The sequence below is a fragment of the Callospermophilus lateralis genome, chromosome 1 (genome assembly GCF_048772815.1).
Source record: "Callospermophilus lateralis isolate mCalLat2 chromosome 1, mCalLat2.hap1, whole genome shotgun sequence".
Taxonomy (NCBI): domain Eukaryota; kingdom Metazoa; phylum Chordata; class Mammalia; order Rodentia; family Sciuridae; genus Callospermophilus; species Callospermophilus lateralis.
Window position 1 is genome coordinate 87,843,180 of NC_135305.1, and position 15,310 is coordinate 87,858,489.

The 15,310-nt window shown below is 39.4% G+C and overlaps 1 protein-coding gene across 3 annotated transcripts in view; it reads right to left on the reverse strand.

Annotated features, from left to right (window-relative positions):
• Pde1c (phosphodiesterase 1C) overlaps positions 1-15,310 on the reverse strand; it is a 511,610-nt gene that overhangs the window by 19,252 nt on the left and 477,048 nt on the right. For all 3 annotated transcript variants that reach the window (XM_076863774.2, XM_076863776.2, XM_076863775.2), the window contains one exon: positions 2,141-2,209. In XM_076863774.2, the coding sequence (XP_076719889.2) occupies positions 2,141-2,209 (69 nt within the window). The remainder of the gene's footprint in view (positions 1-2,140; positions 2,210-15,310) is intronic.

The following is a 15,310-nucleotide window of genomic DNA, read 5'->3' on the forward strand; positions in this document are numbered from 1 at the left end:
GACTCCACAAGGAGCAGATGTCATCCCTTCACTCTGAAATTGCTTGGTGTAGAGCTGTTTTCTTCCTAATGCTTTAAAGTCCTAAAAGCATAATGGCCACAGCAAGGACACTATGACAGGGGCTTCCAGACCCTGTGGGGCCAGGTCCACTCAGTACTAAAAAGCAAGCGAGTATAGTTGAAAGAAATCCAAACGTCAAAATGAGTTTGGATGGTTCCTCTCAACAGCGTCATAAGTCAAACACCCACTCATGTACCCAACCTTGTAAACACTGGCTGATACCTGGAGTCAGAAAAGAATAAGATGGTCTCCACTGTGGAAAAAGCAACCTATCAACAGGTAAAGGCACGTATCAGCAAATCCCCATAATGCAATCACCACCTAGATGATCTGGAGAGGACTACAATGAGAAATGAACCCAGAGAAGCCAAGGGAAATTAGTTTCAGGCAGTGACAGAGGCAGGAAATTCAAGGGCTACTCAGCAGACACCCAGTGAATCCAGATGTTGAACCAGGGTAAAGACGCCACAGAAAATGAAGTTGAAAAAGCAAGTAGACGTAGATTATATTTCATTTGCCTAATAATGCCACTAATTATGAAGTGAACTATTATTTCATGCACAAGCAAGAAAAAATAGCTGCTAGTTAAATTATCACAGACCACAGATTGCAAAGTACCCCAACTTCAGAAGGGTTAAAATACAAGGCAATGTGCCTTTCAGAATAGATGCAATATGTTAGTTCCCAAAAGAAGAAATCCAAGACATGAATTAACATCACAAGACAGACAGGGTTTTTTTTTTTTGTAAAAACTAATAAAGGCAAGCCAAATATGAAGAACATGTCATGTTTTCTTACCAAGGTGGTAAAGTATTAAAAATAATGCTCAGCATTAGCAATAGTGGACAATAGTGGAATGGGAAAATTCACACTAAAAGTGTAAATTAATATTACCTTTCTGAAAATCATTTTGTAATAAATGTCAGGAAACTAAATATGTATATATCCTTAAGTTAATATTCTGCCTCTAGGAATCTATCCCAGTACAATCTTACAGGCTCATGCATAAGAAGATAACATTACTTATAGCAATAAAAATGTAAGCTACATGAATGGCAAATTATCAATGAACATATAAGTAAATCAGTGTAATCACAGAAATATGAACCAATCACTGAAACATTTGTTAAATTTACTGACATGAAGAAACATTTAATGTAAGGGTAAATTTCAAAGGGGAGAAACAAAATTCCACTTAAAGTATCATTTGAATTTAAGCATCAAAGTATTTAATAAAGACAGAAGGAGAGGTCATTTGGTTAAGTCTGAGGGAATACCATTATTCTTCAAATTTTTCCTTCCCCAGTTTTTTATTATTTAAAAAGTTTTTGAGATGGCCATGTTTACCTTTTATAATCTCTCCTTCTCCCCAAACAGATATGTGTTTTCCAAGTTCCACTACAATTAAATTGTAGTAGAAAATGTAAGACTATGTCTGGACACAGAGTGACCAATTGGCACCCCTTATATTAACTGGCATCTACAAATGATCATTATCAATGTTTAAAAATTATCTAGTCTGGGTTAGATGGGATCCAAGTCATGAATGTTTTCATATTCCTCAAAAGTAGAAATAAGCTACATCATTAGCTATGATACTGGGTCAGTACTATGCTACATTTACAAGCATTATTTCCCAATCCTCATCAGACAGAGGAGACCCTTAGGAAAAACAAAGTTCCAGGAAGATACAGTGTAGATGAGGTGGCAAAGTTTGAACAAGGCAAAACTGAATTATGAATTCATGTCTTTCTCTCCAGATTCACACTTCTTTATTAAATTGCATCACCTGCCTCTCAGGCTACAGGTTTCTGTAGCCTGTTTAGATGAATGTCCATAAAGAACAAAACTCTATTCTTTCCGTTGGTGAGTAGAAGAGATTGTGAACTAATTATGGAACCCTTTCTGTTGGAACCTCACTCATATGGATGCCAGGCACGTAGCTCTCTGATAGTGAAGTAAACTAGATAAACAAGGGCTCAGATTTTCAGTTTATTAACCACTACACTCAACTTCTGATAAAGCAGTCTTCTAGGTTGTGTGTGGTCACTAAGATCATAGCACAATACCATTTACCCACCTGGCAAGGTAAGGCGACTTGTGGAGCTAGTGCTGGGGGCTGGTGAGCCGTGAGAACGCTTCTTTGTGCCTGTGAAGAGGAAAAAGAGGATAAGGAAAAGTAGGATGGTGAATACACCTGAAATACGTTTGATAAATCCAAAAGTTTGGATCTAATAGAAGGTTGGGTGAGACGACAGGGCAATGCACAGGCTATGGTCCCAAAGAGCCGAGAGTCCAGCTTTGATCTTTGTGTGAGTGATTGTGCTCGGTCCCCTGGTTGGCAGGTTGGCATGTACAGACCAATGCACCTGAACAGGTTGCACCTTGGCAGCACTAGGAAAGCTTCCAAAACATGCAATACCTTAGAGTGTTGCCCCCAAATCTTCTGTTTACATGGTACTGGGGTGGAGCCCAGCTTTAGTATTTTTCTTTTGATACCAGGGATTAAACCCAGCAGTGTTTAACCACTGAGCCACATCCCCAGCCATTTTTAGTTTTTTATCTTGTGACAGAGTCTCACTGAGTGGCTTAGGATCTTGCTAAGTTGCTGAAGCTGGCTTTGAATGCCTTCCTGCTGCCTCAGCCTCCCGAGTCTCTGGGATTACAGGCATGTGCCAATGCACCCAGCTAGCATTGGTATTTTTAAATCCCCTCAGATGATCCTAATATGCATCCATGGTACCGAACTACTAGCTGGGAAAGGAAAGTTCTGGATTTAGAATTGAGGAATTGGGGTTTGGTTCCTGCTTTGTCTCTGTAGCCTCTCCTTGCCATTGGATCTCAAGCCATTATAACTGGATCTCTCTGAGGCTCAGGTCTCCATCCAAAATAAAAGTGAAATTACAATAATTACATCCAGGTGTGCTGGTGAGGATCAAAGGAACCAAGGTATGTTAGAGCACTCAGGAACTGTGGGGGACTGCACAAATGCCAGGGAGTAGATTCTCTGAGCGCCCCAGTATCTTCAGGAACGGGATTATCTGTGTTCTATAAACAGTTTAGTGGGTTCCTGAGGGATTGAAAAGGCAGCCTCCAGAGTAGAATCAATAAGGACAAATCAGCAAAGGGACAGAGGAAGGGCTGATTGTTTTACAAAAGAACATTTATATTTTACACATGTGTGTGTACATAGATAAGTGTACTGGTTATTGTATACACACATACACATACATATTCATATGTAAATATATAGGTACACATGGACTCATGCATGCAAATGTATTTTATAGACATTTATAAATATCATTCATTCAATCATTCATTCTTTCATTCTTTGATTCTGCCATTCAGAATGAGGAGGAAGAGGCCTAGAAGCCAGCATCCAGCAACCCAGCAGATGCCAGAAATCTGAGCTAGTGGGAACACAGAGAGAATCCTTGGGCAGAGGGTACAGAGTCAATGTTATTTGTTAGGAGTCCCTCAGATTTTAAATGAAGTTTGCTCCATACATGGAGGCCTGGTGTGAGTGGTAGTTGGGTTGGTGGAGAAAACTGTCAACAGAGTCACCAGAAATGGTAACAAGATCACCCACAGGCTCATGGGCATCAAAGGAAGCAGGAATTTGGAGCTGGAGGTGAGTGGGTGAGCAGTGAGCTTTCCCTGTACCTGAATTCCTGGTGAGAAGTGGAGGAATGCACTTTGGATGGTGTTTGAAGCTGTTTCATTTTAATCTTAAAGAACAAGGGAACAACCCCAATGTTCTGTGTTATTATTAATTATTACTATTATTATTGGCAGGAATAGCAGTAGTGTGAAGATTAATAAAAAATAGAAAATACAAAATTAATACAATCACCTCACACATTAAAAAATTGATTTGCATGAGGTTAAAAAAAGAAAACTGTATCCGGCAGGATTTCAGTTGTACATTTCCCAGGTTTCATGGCTGCCCTGAAAGTCAGAGTCATAGGGGAACTTCAAGGGTCTAAACTGGCTGTACCTGTGCTTCAGAGTCCCTGAAGGCAATTTTTATAATTATGATTTTCAGAGTTTTCTCCTGGACTCTGAAAAAGAATCTGTAGGAATGGAGTTAGTGCTCTGCCTTTTTGGCAAGTTCCCCAGGTGAATCTAGTAACCATTAGACTCATAAGGTGTCTTGGTCACTACGAAATTAAAAAAAAAAAATGTACCTAGCATGACACTGTGGTCCAGGCTAGGCCCACCTCACTGGTGCAGGCCAAAGGGTGTGGTTCACATTGTATCCCACATAAAGCATGGAGGACCACTAGCCAGCCCTCACCAGGGATGCTACCAGGATGCAAATCCAACCTCTGAACTTCCTGCTCCATCCGAAATGCCTGTGTCCTGACTGATCCACCTCCACTATGGGGACAACAACTATGGCTTTCAGAGTTTTCTCCTGGACTCTGAAGAAGGATACGATATGTTTATCCTTCCTTTTTGTTTGTCTCACAATATTTGGGACATGTTTTCTCAACAGGGACACTATGACATTTGAGCTGCATGCTTTGTGATGGGAGTGTCCTGGGCATTGCAGGAGGTTTTAGAACTATTCCTGGCCTCTACCCACTAGATGTCAGTACCACCTCCCAAGTCACAACAATCAAAAGTATCCTCCAGGCAATGACAAATTTCTTCTGCAGGCAAAATTGCCCTCAGTTGAGAATGCCTCTTCTAGGATGGAGACAGGATTTAGGACTTTTTTATTCAGAGCCATTATTCCCAATGTGGTTGCTTGGTCCTTAGTAACAGTCACTGCCAGCTATTAAGAGGTTTCTATGTCCCTGGTACACTATTAACTAGGAACAAGGAAGTGCACATTCTTTCTGATAATAACATTCTGACAATAAGAATATTCACATTTTATGGTATTTGGAGACAAAGAAAGTTTAAGCAATTTGTGCAAAGTTACTGGGTATTGAGGGTGGGTAAAATTTAGCCAATCACCCTTCAAAGTTCAAACATACAGAAAGTTTTTCCCATGACTTTTACTTCCTCTTGGTCTTCCAATACAGCCTCTCCACTTTGTGTAAGGATCAGAAAAACCTGGAACAATGAACAAAAGGAGAAAACAAAACCAGGTTCTCTGACCAGACCAAACCATAGGGAGCCAGCACTTCTGCAGAAGATGCTCCAGGGATACGGATATTTCATACTTGCCCCAGTGTGGCTCTGAGGTGGCTCTCAGGTGGCTGTGAGGCTCAGGCATCCTAGGTTTACCCACTGCACCAGAACTTTCCTTCCTGGTGGAAAATATGGCTTTTGGTGGAGACTCTTCTGGAGAGGTCCAATTTAATCCTGCCTACACGAGCACTTGAAAATTGCAAAGCACTTGGAGATGCTGCTTTCAGCATGGAAATATCTACTGTGACCAGGTTACTTCATAGGAATTTTGGGTGCAATTAAAAAAAATAATTATGACCTACTGTGATCTTCCAAAGCCTGCAGTTTAATGGCTTGCCCTAGAAGCAGGTTTTCATTCCTTTGATGCCTTCTTAGCAGACACCAAGTAAAAAAGGGAACTCTTCAGGCCTCGGGGAAGTGAAACAGCAGAGAGGTGCCATATCTTCTATAAACGCTGTTGTTTACCCTGTTTGCTTGATGAAATGTGTGGTCTATCAGGAAGGGTTGAAACCATCCCAACCAGCCTCTCAGAATCATGAGTCATAGGCAGGCAGCAGGCAGGGATGCATAAAATAACCCTCAGACAGCACCTGGGACCACTGGGGGTGGTGAGGTTCTGAGTCAGCCTCCCACCGGATGCCAGTTTACTGCCGCTGCATTCGCAAAGTCATTTTCCACTCCAGAGCCAACCAATTACCTATCACTCTGCTCGAAAGTTCCACTTGTGGGAATAATACCAATTCAGACTTAAGTTTTGACTTCTAAAACCCTTTGCCTCTCCCTGACTCCCATCCCAGGGAGAACATTAGAAACTGTCAGAAGATCCAGATACAAGTTCAGTTTCTAAACTTTGCTCCATGGTACCATGTAGGTGGACAGCTGGGGACAAAGCATCACATGGAACTGGCTTTTGGATGTATTGTAGAAGTCCAGGTGGGGATACTGATCCATGAGTGACTTTTTAACCACTCTGTCAGTGGTTTTTAATCCTGGCTACATATAAGGATCATCTCTGTCATGTGCTGACATTTGAGTGCTTTACCCAGGGATGCTGTTTGGTTTGGTTTGGTTTTTGTCTGGGGTGGGATCAGGGCCTAGGTACTTTGTAAAGTGAATTCCCAGCAAAGATGTTTCTTTCAGCTGTCAGGAGTTCTGTCATCTGAAGAGCTAGGGTGCTTTATCCTCCTACAGAATATGAATTTTGCAAGGAATTTCTTTTCTTTTCTTTTCTTTTTTTTTTTTTTTTAAGGTTTCCTGGAAGCTCAGATACAGTTTAGGACTTCATGCTGGGAACTGGGAAGCCTTTAACTTAACATGCATGTTCCCAAAGGAACATTTACCCTGGTTCACTAACTCACTATGCCTCAGTTTTATTCTGATTTTTTTTTTTCAGCACCAGGGATTAAACCCAGGGGTGCTTAACCACTGAGCCACATCTCTAGCCTCTTTTTAAAAAATATATTATATTTAGAGACAAGGTCTCACTGAGTTGCTTATGGCCTTGCTAAATTGCTTAGGCTGACTTTGAACTCAGGATCCTCCTGCTTTGGCCTCCCGCAAGCTTCTGGGATTACAGGCACATGGCACTATACCCGACTTTTATTCTGATTTCTTAATTCAAAGAAAAACAATTTTATAATCAATTTATGTGATTTTAGAATTCTCAAATATTTTACAAATGAGGTAGATAATATAAAAACAAATGATTATATGAATACTGACACAATATTTCCTTTTCCTCATTTTTTTTTTTTTCTAAAAACTTCAATTTGAGAACATAATGGTGAGGCTCAAGTAAGAACATACTTGTGTAAACCGTGAAGTGTAACATACTGTTTGTTATTGTTTAGTTTATATTCAAAGAAAGTGGTGTGTGTGTGTGTGTGTGTGTGTGTGTGTGTGTGTAGTAGGTAATCCATCAGCTTTGGGAAATAAACATTTCAAGGTCAAGAATTACATTGTCCTTGACCTAGAGTGAATGTTTAAGGAGTAAACAACCCAATCAGTCAGCTTGGGGCAGAATGTCATCACCACAGCTTATGTGACTGGAGGTACCTTCTGACAAATGAATGGCTTTCAGTATTTCAAATTAATGTCCTTGGTTGGCTCAGCTAAAAGGCAATGAATTCAATTCGTCAGGAGTCTGGAGAGAGGACAGTGATGGAAGTGACAACCAAAGCTGCCCGCCTTGGGGTGAACACACACATCTAAGATTCAGGATGTCCTGAAGTTAGTGCTAAACCCCAGTGATTTGCAGCTTAACCTCAAACAGCTCACTTCCCTCTGCAAAATAGGGTTAGCATGGCCAAGCCCATGCCTGCTGGGCAAAGGGTGATTTAAGAGCCCTTCTAGACCAAGCATCATCTGTATGAGCGGTGTGACAACAGCAGTATTATGATAGAATTGGGCCCCACAGGGCAGAGGTGGATGCTGAAAGACTAGGGAGGGAAAGAGTTTGTCAACATACTAGACATTTTCAACCACTTTCTTTTAGCGTATTACAAACGCCTGCCTTTATGACACCCACAAACCTCTGACCACAATTGTACCCGTGTCTGCCGACATCTGTATGTTCCATTCAGGCTGTAGCAAAGGGCAACAAGCCAACATCTCAGAACACATCATCATTTTTGCCCTTTTTCATCATTACAGAAAGAGCATCAAAAGAAGTCCAAGTTCTGCTTTGGGCCATGGAAACCACTCACACCTGTGGTTTCAAACCACTCACACCTGTGAGTTGTCTTCCAATGATATATAAACCAGAGGTGCATCTTCACAGGTTTGTTTTTTTTTTTTTTTTTTTCCCTGCCACAACACTATCTATACTATTCTGGCTTTGGTGTGACCTGACTATGTTTATCACAAAGTACAATGATCAAAAACACAAGAGCGCTTCAACAATATATGCTGTTTTAATATTTGAATATGCTTTGAAATTGTTCAGAATCTTTGACACACTGATTGCATATCTAGAAATTTGTCCAGTGGAGATATTTGGAAATGTGACAAAGATTTATATAAAAAGGGATTCATTGCTTTTATTTAAAACTGCTAAAACTAAAAAATGAAAGCATAGAACTTAATTGTCCAACAGTGGAGTGGTCGTTAAGTAAACTGCTAGAGCCACAAAACGAAATATTGCATTATGTTGCTATTGAAATTACATTAATGAGGAATTAAAAAAGAAATCAGAAAAATGCTTATAAACCAATGTTATGTGAATGAATCATAATGCAAAATTAAGTATACTGTGAGGCTTTAACTGTGCAAAAATGCATAGTAAAATACCATAAGGGCATAGAGTATTGACTGATTGTCAGGGTATTGCAGGTGATTTTAAGTTCTTGGTCTGATAACAGCAATGTTGTTACAAGTACAACCAGATCCCACAGGGCACAGGTGGATTTCAAAGACTATATTTTCCAAAATGTATAATAATCCAGGGGAGTCACTGCACATGAAGGATACTTGGTGGCAGCCCACCAAGGGGTGGTATTTGTGTAATGCACCTCATCATCATAGGGAGTCCCCTTCAAGGGGCCTGTTTGAAGGAAGCAGGCTTGGTGCTTGACAGTAGGTAAACCACTTGTATCAACTAATGACTATTTGCTAGTCAGACTCCTGAAGAGCAGGAGAATATTTACTTACAAATATAAGCTTTTCACAAGAGAAAAGGGAGAAAAAATGGAATTCGAAAGCTAGCATCACATGGCTGTAAAACCATATATCATTGTACCCTAATGAAAATTATATGCAAATCAGCCTAATCCCATGAATGCTGAGGTTTCTTATGCCTTGGAAGAGCTTCTGATAACCCATCCACCTCATCCCCAATAAAAAAGGATTATATGAAGCATGATACAGTTCTACGCTGTGAATATCCACCAGTGTGTAGGCAAAGGTCCTTTGTAGCTGGAAATTATGGGGTGCATGCAGAAATATAAAAGTGACAAAGGGCGGAGTGAGATTGGGCAGCTACATATCTGGGGGATAGAACATAGACAACAATAGAAAAACATTGAAAGAAAAAAAATACAGCCTTTTAATTTTTCAAATTCCAATTAAGAGGTTAACTCATTGTTTTTATTTGGTTATCAGAAGAACATACAAGTCGTTATTCATTACTAGATGCTGGGGGGAAATTATACATTGAAGGACTATCAGGCTCATTGGTGCAATAAAGATTTACAATAAACACATCTTTAATTTTTTGAGAGCAGTTTAGCATTCTCTGCTTTATATGAATCTTTATGATTTACTTTTGCATTTGGAGATATAATGCTATGGCATTGGAACAGATTGTTTTAGTAGAAAGCAGCATCACAGGGAACAGAACACTCTTTGTTAGAACACGTGGTCATTCTCTTTCTCTCTGATGTACTGCAAACTGGATTTTGTTTGCCAGAAGCACGATTCACATCATTCAAGTACATAGCATCACTACTGCAAAATAGAGATAAGTCCATTTCCATCTTCCCTATTGGAAGAGCATTTATAGACCCTATACAGAAATCTCTTCCTTATTCCTGTGATCTGGGTGGGAGTTTGGAATTTTGAGTGTTCTGATTGTTTCCTTCTTTTGAGTTTTGCTAAAGCATCTTGATATTGATTCAGGCATTTCCCACAAATCCAGTGGCAGGGATTTGAACAGTAGCAAAATCTAAGGCTGAGGGGATGAGCCAAGTTTTCAATTCACATGTGAACAGAGCCCTTACTAGCAGGCAGTCTACAGACTCATGATGAGGGCACAACATCCTACAGAGAAGAGCTTGTGACTGTACAAACTGTATTCCCACCGAGAGAAAAGAAGAGCCATATTACAAGGGACTTCAAGTGACTCACATTGCTTTGAGTACTGGATCTCCCATAAGGACTTCTTTTTTCTTGATTCCTTTCACCCATCTATTCCCTCCCCCTACCTACCCAGCTGTACCTTTGACATATAACACTTCTTTGTGTACATTACACAGGAACTTGGTGCTTTTGTTTTTTCCTCCATTATTTTGTGTTCTGTGTGCAGAATGGCCTACCTGGACAGAGGTGAATGAAAGAATTTCTGAAAGGTAGAAAAAAACAGAAGAAGAGAAGAAGGAAGAGATAAAGAAAGGGTATGAAAGAGGGAGAAGAGATTTAATTAGATGTGGGTAACGGGTCTGGCTGTTCAGTGGGCACAAGAGCTGATAAAAACCTAACCGAGCTCTACCAACGCAAATAGCAAATATATTTTCAAGAAATTTACAGCATATAAAATTGTATAAAAATATCATCAAAGCAAGAAAAAAGGAAAAGTGTACTCTATAGTTCTACTCTAGAATCAGTTACTGAACAATACCTGTGGCTGTAGATTTGTACTATAAATCTATGCATGTTGGTGTGTGACTTCTATATTTCTGTATCATTGCACACATACCCACTCAGAGACAAGGATAATTGTGCACAAACCCCTACCCCAAGATAGATCAACACTGAAGAGCAAAGACTATACAACAGTGTGCCTCCAAAACAATCTATTTAAAAACCATTCCAAAGCTACTGGGTAGTGGGAATTATTTCAGTTGAATTACCCTACACATAAACTGACTGATAAATGCTTCTTCTGGTGCAGAAGTCAGAGCCCATGAAGAATACATGGCTGAGGTCCAAGTGCCATGACTGAAGCGGATCAAGGTAGAGGATGAGCCTTCAGATGGCACTGACCATGGCTAGCTGCAGCCAGCATTTACCCCGGGAGGTGGCACGGCCTCCCTAGAGAAAACTGAGTTCTGGGTGAGCTGAAGGAGCCCACACAACATTTCCTGGCTCTGCAATGGCAACCTAGGCTGGGTTCAAGTTCATTCAGTGAAGCTCGCCATTGTCCGTGTTAATCCACTTCTGCCTGGAAACAGAAGCCAGAATGAATGTGAACTCATCTTAGATATGCCTGCCAGTATTTTAAAGAAAAATGGGTAGGATGAGGATGTTAAGAAAAAAATCAGGAATGAATAATTTTAAATATGACCTCTATGAACCATTCAGTCCGGGTCTCCCACCGCACCTCATCTTTGTTTAATGTAAAAAGGATTTCTCTCAATAAAGGAATTCTTCCTTATCATGGATTCTCCTGGAGAAGCACCTGTCTTTTTCAAATACCTAATGAGGATCTCCAGAGGCCAACTTCCTATTTTTTCTCAACTCCATGGACCCATATTCACTAATAACATAAACCCTAATGTCAGCAGTGCTGGTTTATTCCAATTCTGGTGTCATTTCTATGCCCATCAGTGTCTTTGATGACAGGAAACCTTAAAAACTGAAACTTTGCATTGAGGTAATGTCTCTCTTGGTTCTCAGAGGGATATTTCAGAAGAATACCATTGGTGTTCATAACAATTTTTTCATTAAGTTCATTTTCTCAGTGATAATGAGGCTTTTAATCATGGATCACTGTTGATGAATTACAAGCATTACTCTCCATTTATTCATGAATAAGATCCAATATAACATCATTATTGCAACATTATGTTCTTTAATATCCAATTTTGCTGTGGTTCAGAGCTATACCCACCGTAATAATGGAGAAGCAGAACTGCTGTGCAATGATTTCTCATGGTGCACATATAGATTTTCCTATTTTCTCCAAGAGAGTGCACTTTGGATCTAAAAAGTTTACTTTGATTCGAAATAAATCCACTGACATTTCATTCATGGAGAGTGGTGTCATCACTTCTTTTGGTAGAGCATTCTCAGACAAATTATGTTGAGTTGTTATAATTTTTTTTTATTTCTCTTACATTAAAAGGCAGTGGTAAAATTCTTATTTATTTTTCTTAAACGTGGCTCTCTTAAACAGTTTCTTCCACATAACCTGCCATTTCCCATATCTTATAATAAGCTCTTTGTATGACCAGGGTGTGTCTGCATATATTTGAAATACAAGTCTCATGAACATAAGTGAAGTGCTTGGCACATGGGAGTTGCTGAATACATTACAAGGCAAATTTGAATTTTGTTTATATGCACAGGGATGGGATCCATTCAATAATTCCTCCTGTGTTTTCTGAAGCCTGGCTGAGTGCCAGGCACTGTGATGGGCCAGTACAACTCTTGTAATGCACAAGGGCATCTCAGCATCAGGAGAACAAAGCTTCCAACAGGGGAAAAATGTTGCCTGAATCCCCCAAATCCTCTTTATTTGGGAGATAATTCAACATACATAGGCTTTTGATCTCAGAAACTATCCTGTTAGTAAAAAAAAAAAAAGAAAAAAAGATTTTTGTGCTCTACTTTTTTTCTTTTGTTTACCCCAAGCTTCACTGGGAATATTACAAAGTAACTTCTATTATCTAAGTCTCTGTTTAGCCATTAAGAAAGACTAAAAGAAAATATGTCCCATATACTATCTATTCATCCATCTATCTAAAGAAAAGTGATCCATGAGAGAAATAATAGTCAAAGGCCAGGACTCCCCAAATGTAGATTACAAAATTTGTTTTTCTTTTTTTATCTGCTCTCCCTCTCAGAGCCCATGATAATGTTGCTTCTTAATTTTCACTTTTACACAAATACATGGTACCAGGTAGATGTCATAATGTCTTAAATTCTGCAAATGAAATGGATATGTGCTCTGATTTTTTCTTTGGCTTTCATATGTTCAGTATCATTTTATCATTTAAGTATGTCACCTCCATAATGGGTCTTCAGTAGTTCTTATAAAGCTCCAAGAATGAAATGGACCGTGGAAGAAAGTCCATTTGAACTGATGGGTTTGAAGCAAGTCTTTTGCTTGCTTCCATAAGCTATTAGGGGTCAGAGTCGAGGAAAGGTAGGCACGAATAAAACATGGCACATCGACCTCGGTAAGGACGAGTCATCATGCCACCCAACCACACCACAGCAGAACAACCCGGAAAGGGAGCTATTTAGTGACATGGGCACACAAACTCAAGGGCTGACTCCATTTGTCAGGTTCTACCCAGGAATACGCAGCATGTGTGGTTGACTAGTGGGAGAATGTCTCTACTGCTACGTTACACACTGGTCAATCCTCAATTCAGGTGTGTGCACCCTGCTCTGTATGAAAATCAGAGGCAGATTCCACCATTGGCACAAGGGAACAATCTTCATCCCTTATTGCAGCTGAATTTGGAGAAAGTTGTTTCCAGAGAGTTCAAAGACTCTAGAAAATGAGCTAGAGCTTTGGAAATACTGTTCTTCCAGTCAATACTGACTTGGAAAAGCTGTTCTACTGTTTTATAAGCTCCAACCCCAATTCAGAACATAATACAGATTTTTCTGCACTTTCTAAATAACTTTGCATTTTTACTCAATGTGTCTTCAAAACATTTGTAAAAGATTTAAGTCAGAGCGAGTTACACAGAGCTTTCGTTTTTCCTCACTGAGCACTCCAGACAAAGTTCTACACTGTATAAAATTCTCCTCCCATTCTTTTTCAGCTGGTTAATGACTTAAAACAAATAAAAATATTTCCATCTTTATTGGTGCTAGAAAAAAATGGCTATATTCCTGTTCCTTTTTCAAATATTGTTTAGTGTTGCTTACTGGATTATAAAATGGAAGCTGTAGACATTCTATTTTGTCTGCACAAAAAGCTCCATGTATAAAAATACAGAATAGAAATGAGGTAAAAGGTCCAGGTTCCAAGGTCAAGAATTGACATCCCTTAGCTCATATCGAACTCCTATACAAAATCATATCCCCCTTTAAAGAACACAGTTTACTCACTGATGTCCCACGGAATACAAGCAGCTCATCTACATATTTTGTTTGACCCGCACAGTGTAAGTTTCTGAGTTAGTTGCCAAGATGTAAAAATTTTGAAAGGATTTACATAAAATTCTAAATTTCTAGAATCTTCCTTCCTACATAGAACCCCTGTTGCTATGTAGCACAAATCAGGTGGCTGACTCTACTCTGCCTCTTTTTGACAGTTTGTCACAGTCCTCATTGATCCTTGCCAATTTGTCACAGTCCTCACTGATCCTTACTGTCTCCTTGATGCCAAACCCCTTGATAAATTGCCATGCATCACAATAATTGGAACATTCCATGGCTTGCTTTCTTCATTTACTTGACCCGGTAGGCCCCAGAAGTCATTTGAATTTGTGATCATATTGTCTACTGTGGGCACTATTAGGAAAAATGTAAGTATTCTTATGGGGCCAAATGTAAAATGGACAGAAGAGACCTGCCACACATTAGTATGCTACTGGGTACTCTTTATGATAAAGTTCTGTAAATCTTCCTTTGAAGAATATTTCAGTGAGCAAAAAGGCCTCATAGACCACCTGTGATCTCTCTCTCTCTGGGGAAGTATGGACATTTTGTTTTAGTAAAGCAGAGGCTTCTAAACATGTGTTTTTGGGCTTTTGTGTAGAAATTAAATCTGCAAGGGAGAATACACTGAAGCCCATTACCTAGCCCACTTTCTATTCCTAATCCCACTTCACCACAGCATATCCATGTGATTTACTCTTGGGAAGAACTCAGGATTCCACAGCCACATTGTAAGAATCATTTTTATCCAAATCATACCATTTAGACCCATAAAATCACATGCTTTTCTTGTACTCCATGGGATCCCACTGTTATTTTGGCTTCAAGGGATGGTATCATTATTCCTCTTCCTGGATACATTTACTATTTTTATTTTCTACTTGTGCTATGAAAATCAACTCCTATCTGTTATTTGTAAAGCCTCACTAAAAATGAAAAAAACTTATCTGACCTATCTCCTTGGTACTAGGATGCTTATCACTTCCCTGAAAAAAAAAAAAAAGGTGAAGTCAAATCACAGATATCCCAAAGAAGAGGACCAACCAACCAGTGGTCAAAATTTCAGTAACCCCTTGGTTATGGATGCCACCCAGTGAAAACAACAGGGTTCCCACCTGACAGTAGAGTCATCAGCTGACACATTTGAGGTTCACATTCACGAATGCACAGATAAAATAAATTAAGCATCAAATACAGATTCCCTTAGAATAGTCTCCTTAAAAAAAAAACAAAAAACGGAATTTTATATTATACAAATGGGGGAAAAAAGGCATAAGAACAATTTTTAAATCTAAAAGAAAAGTGGAGAAAAACAAAATTTTCTCGACTCAGG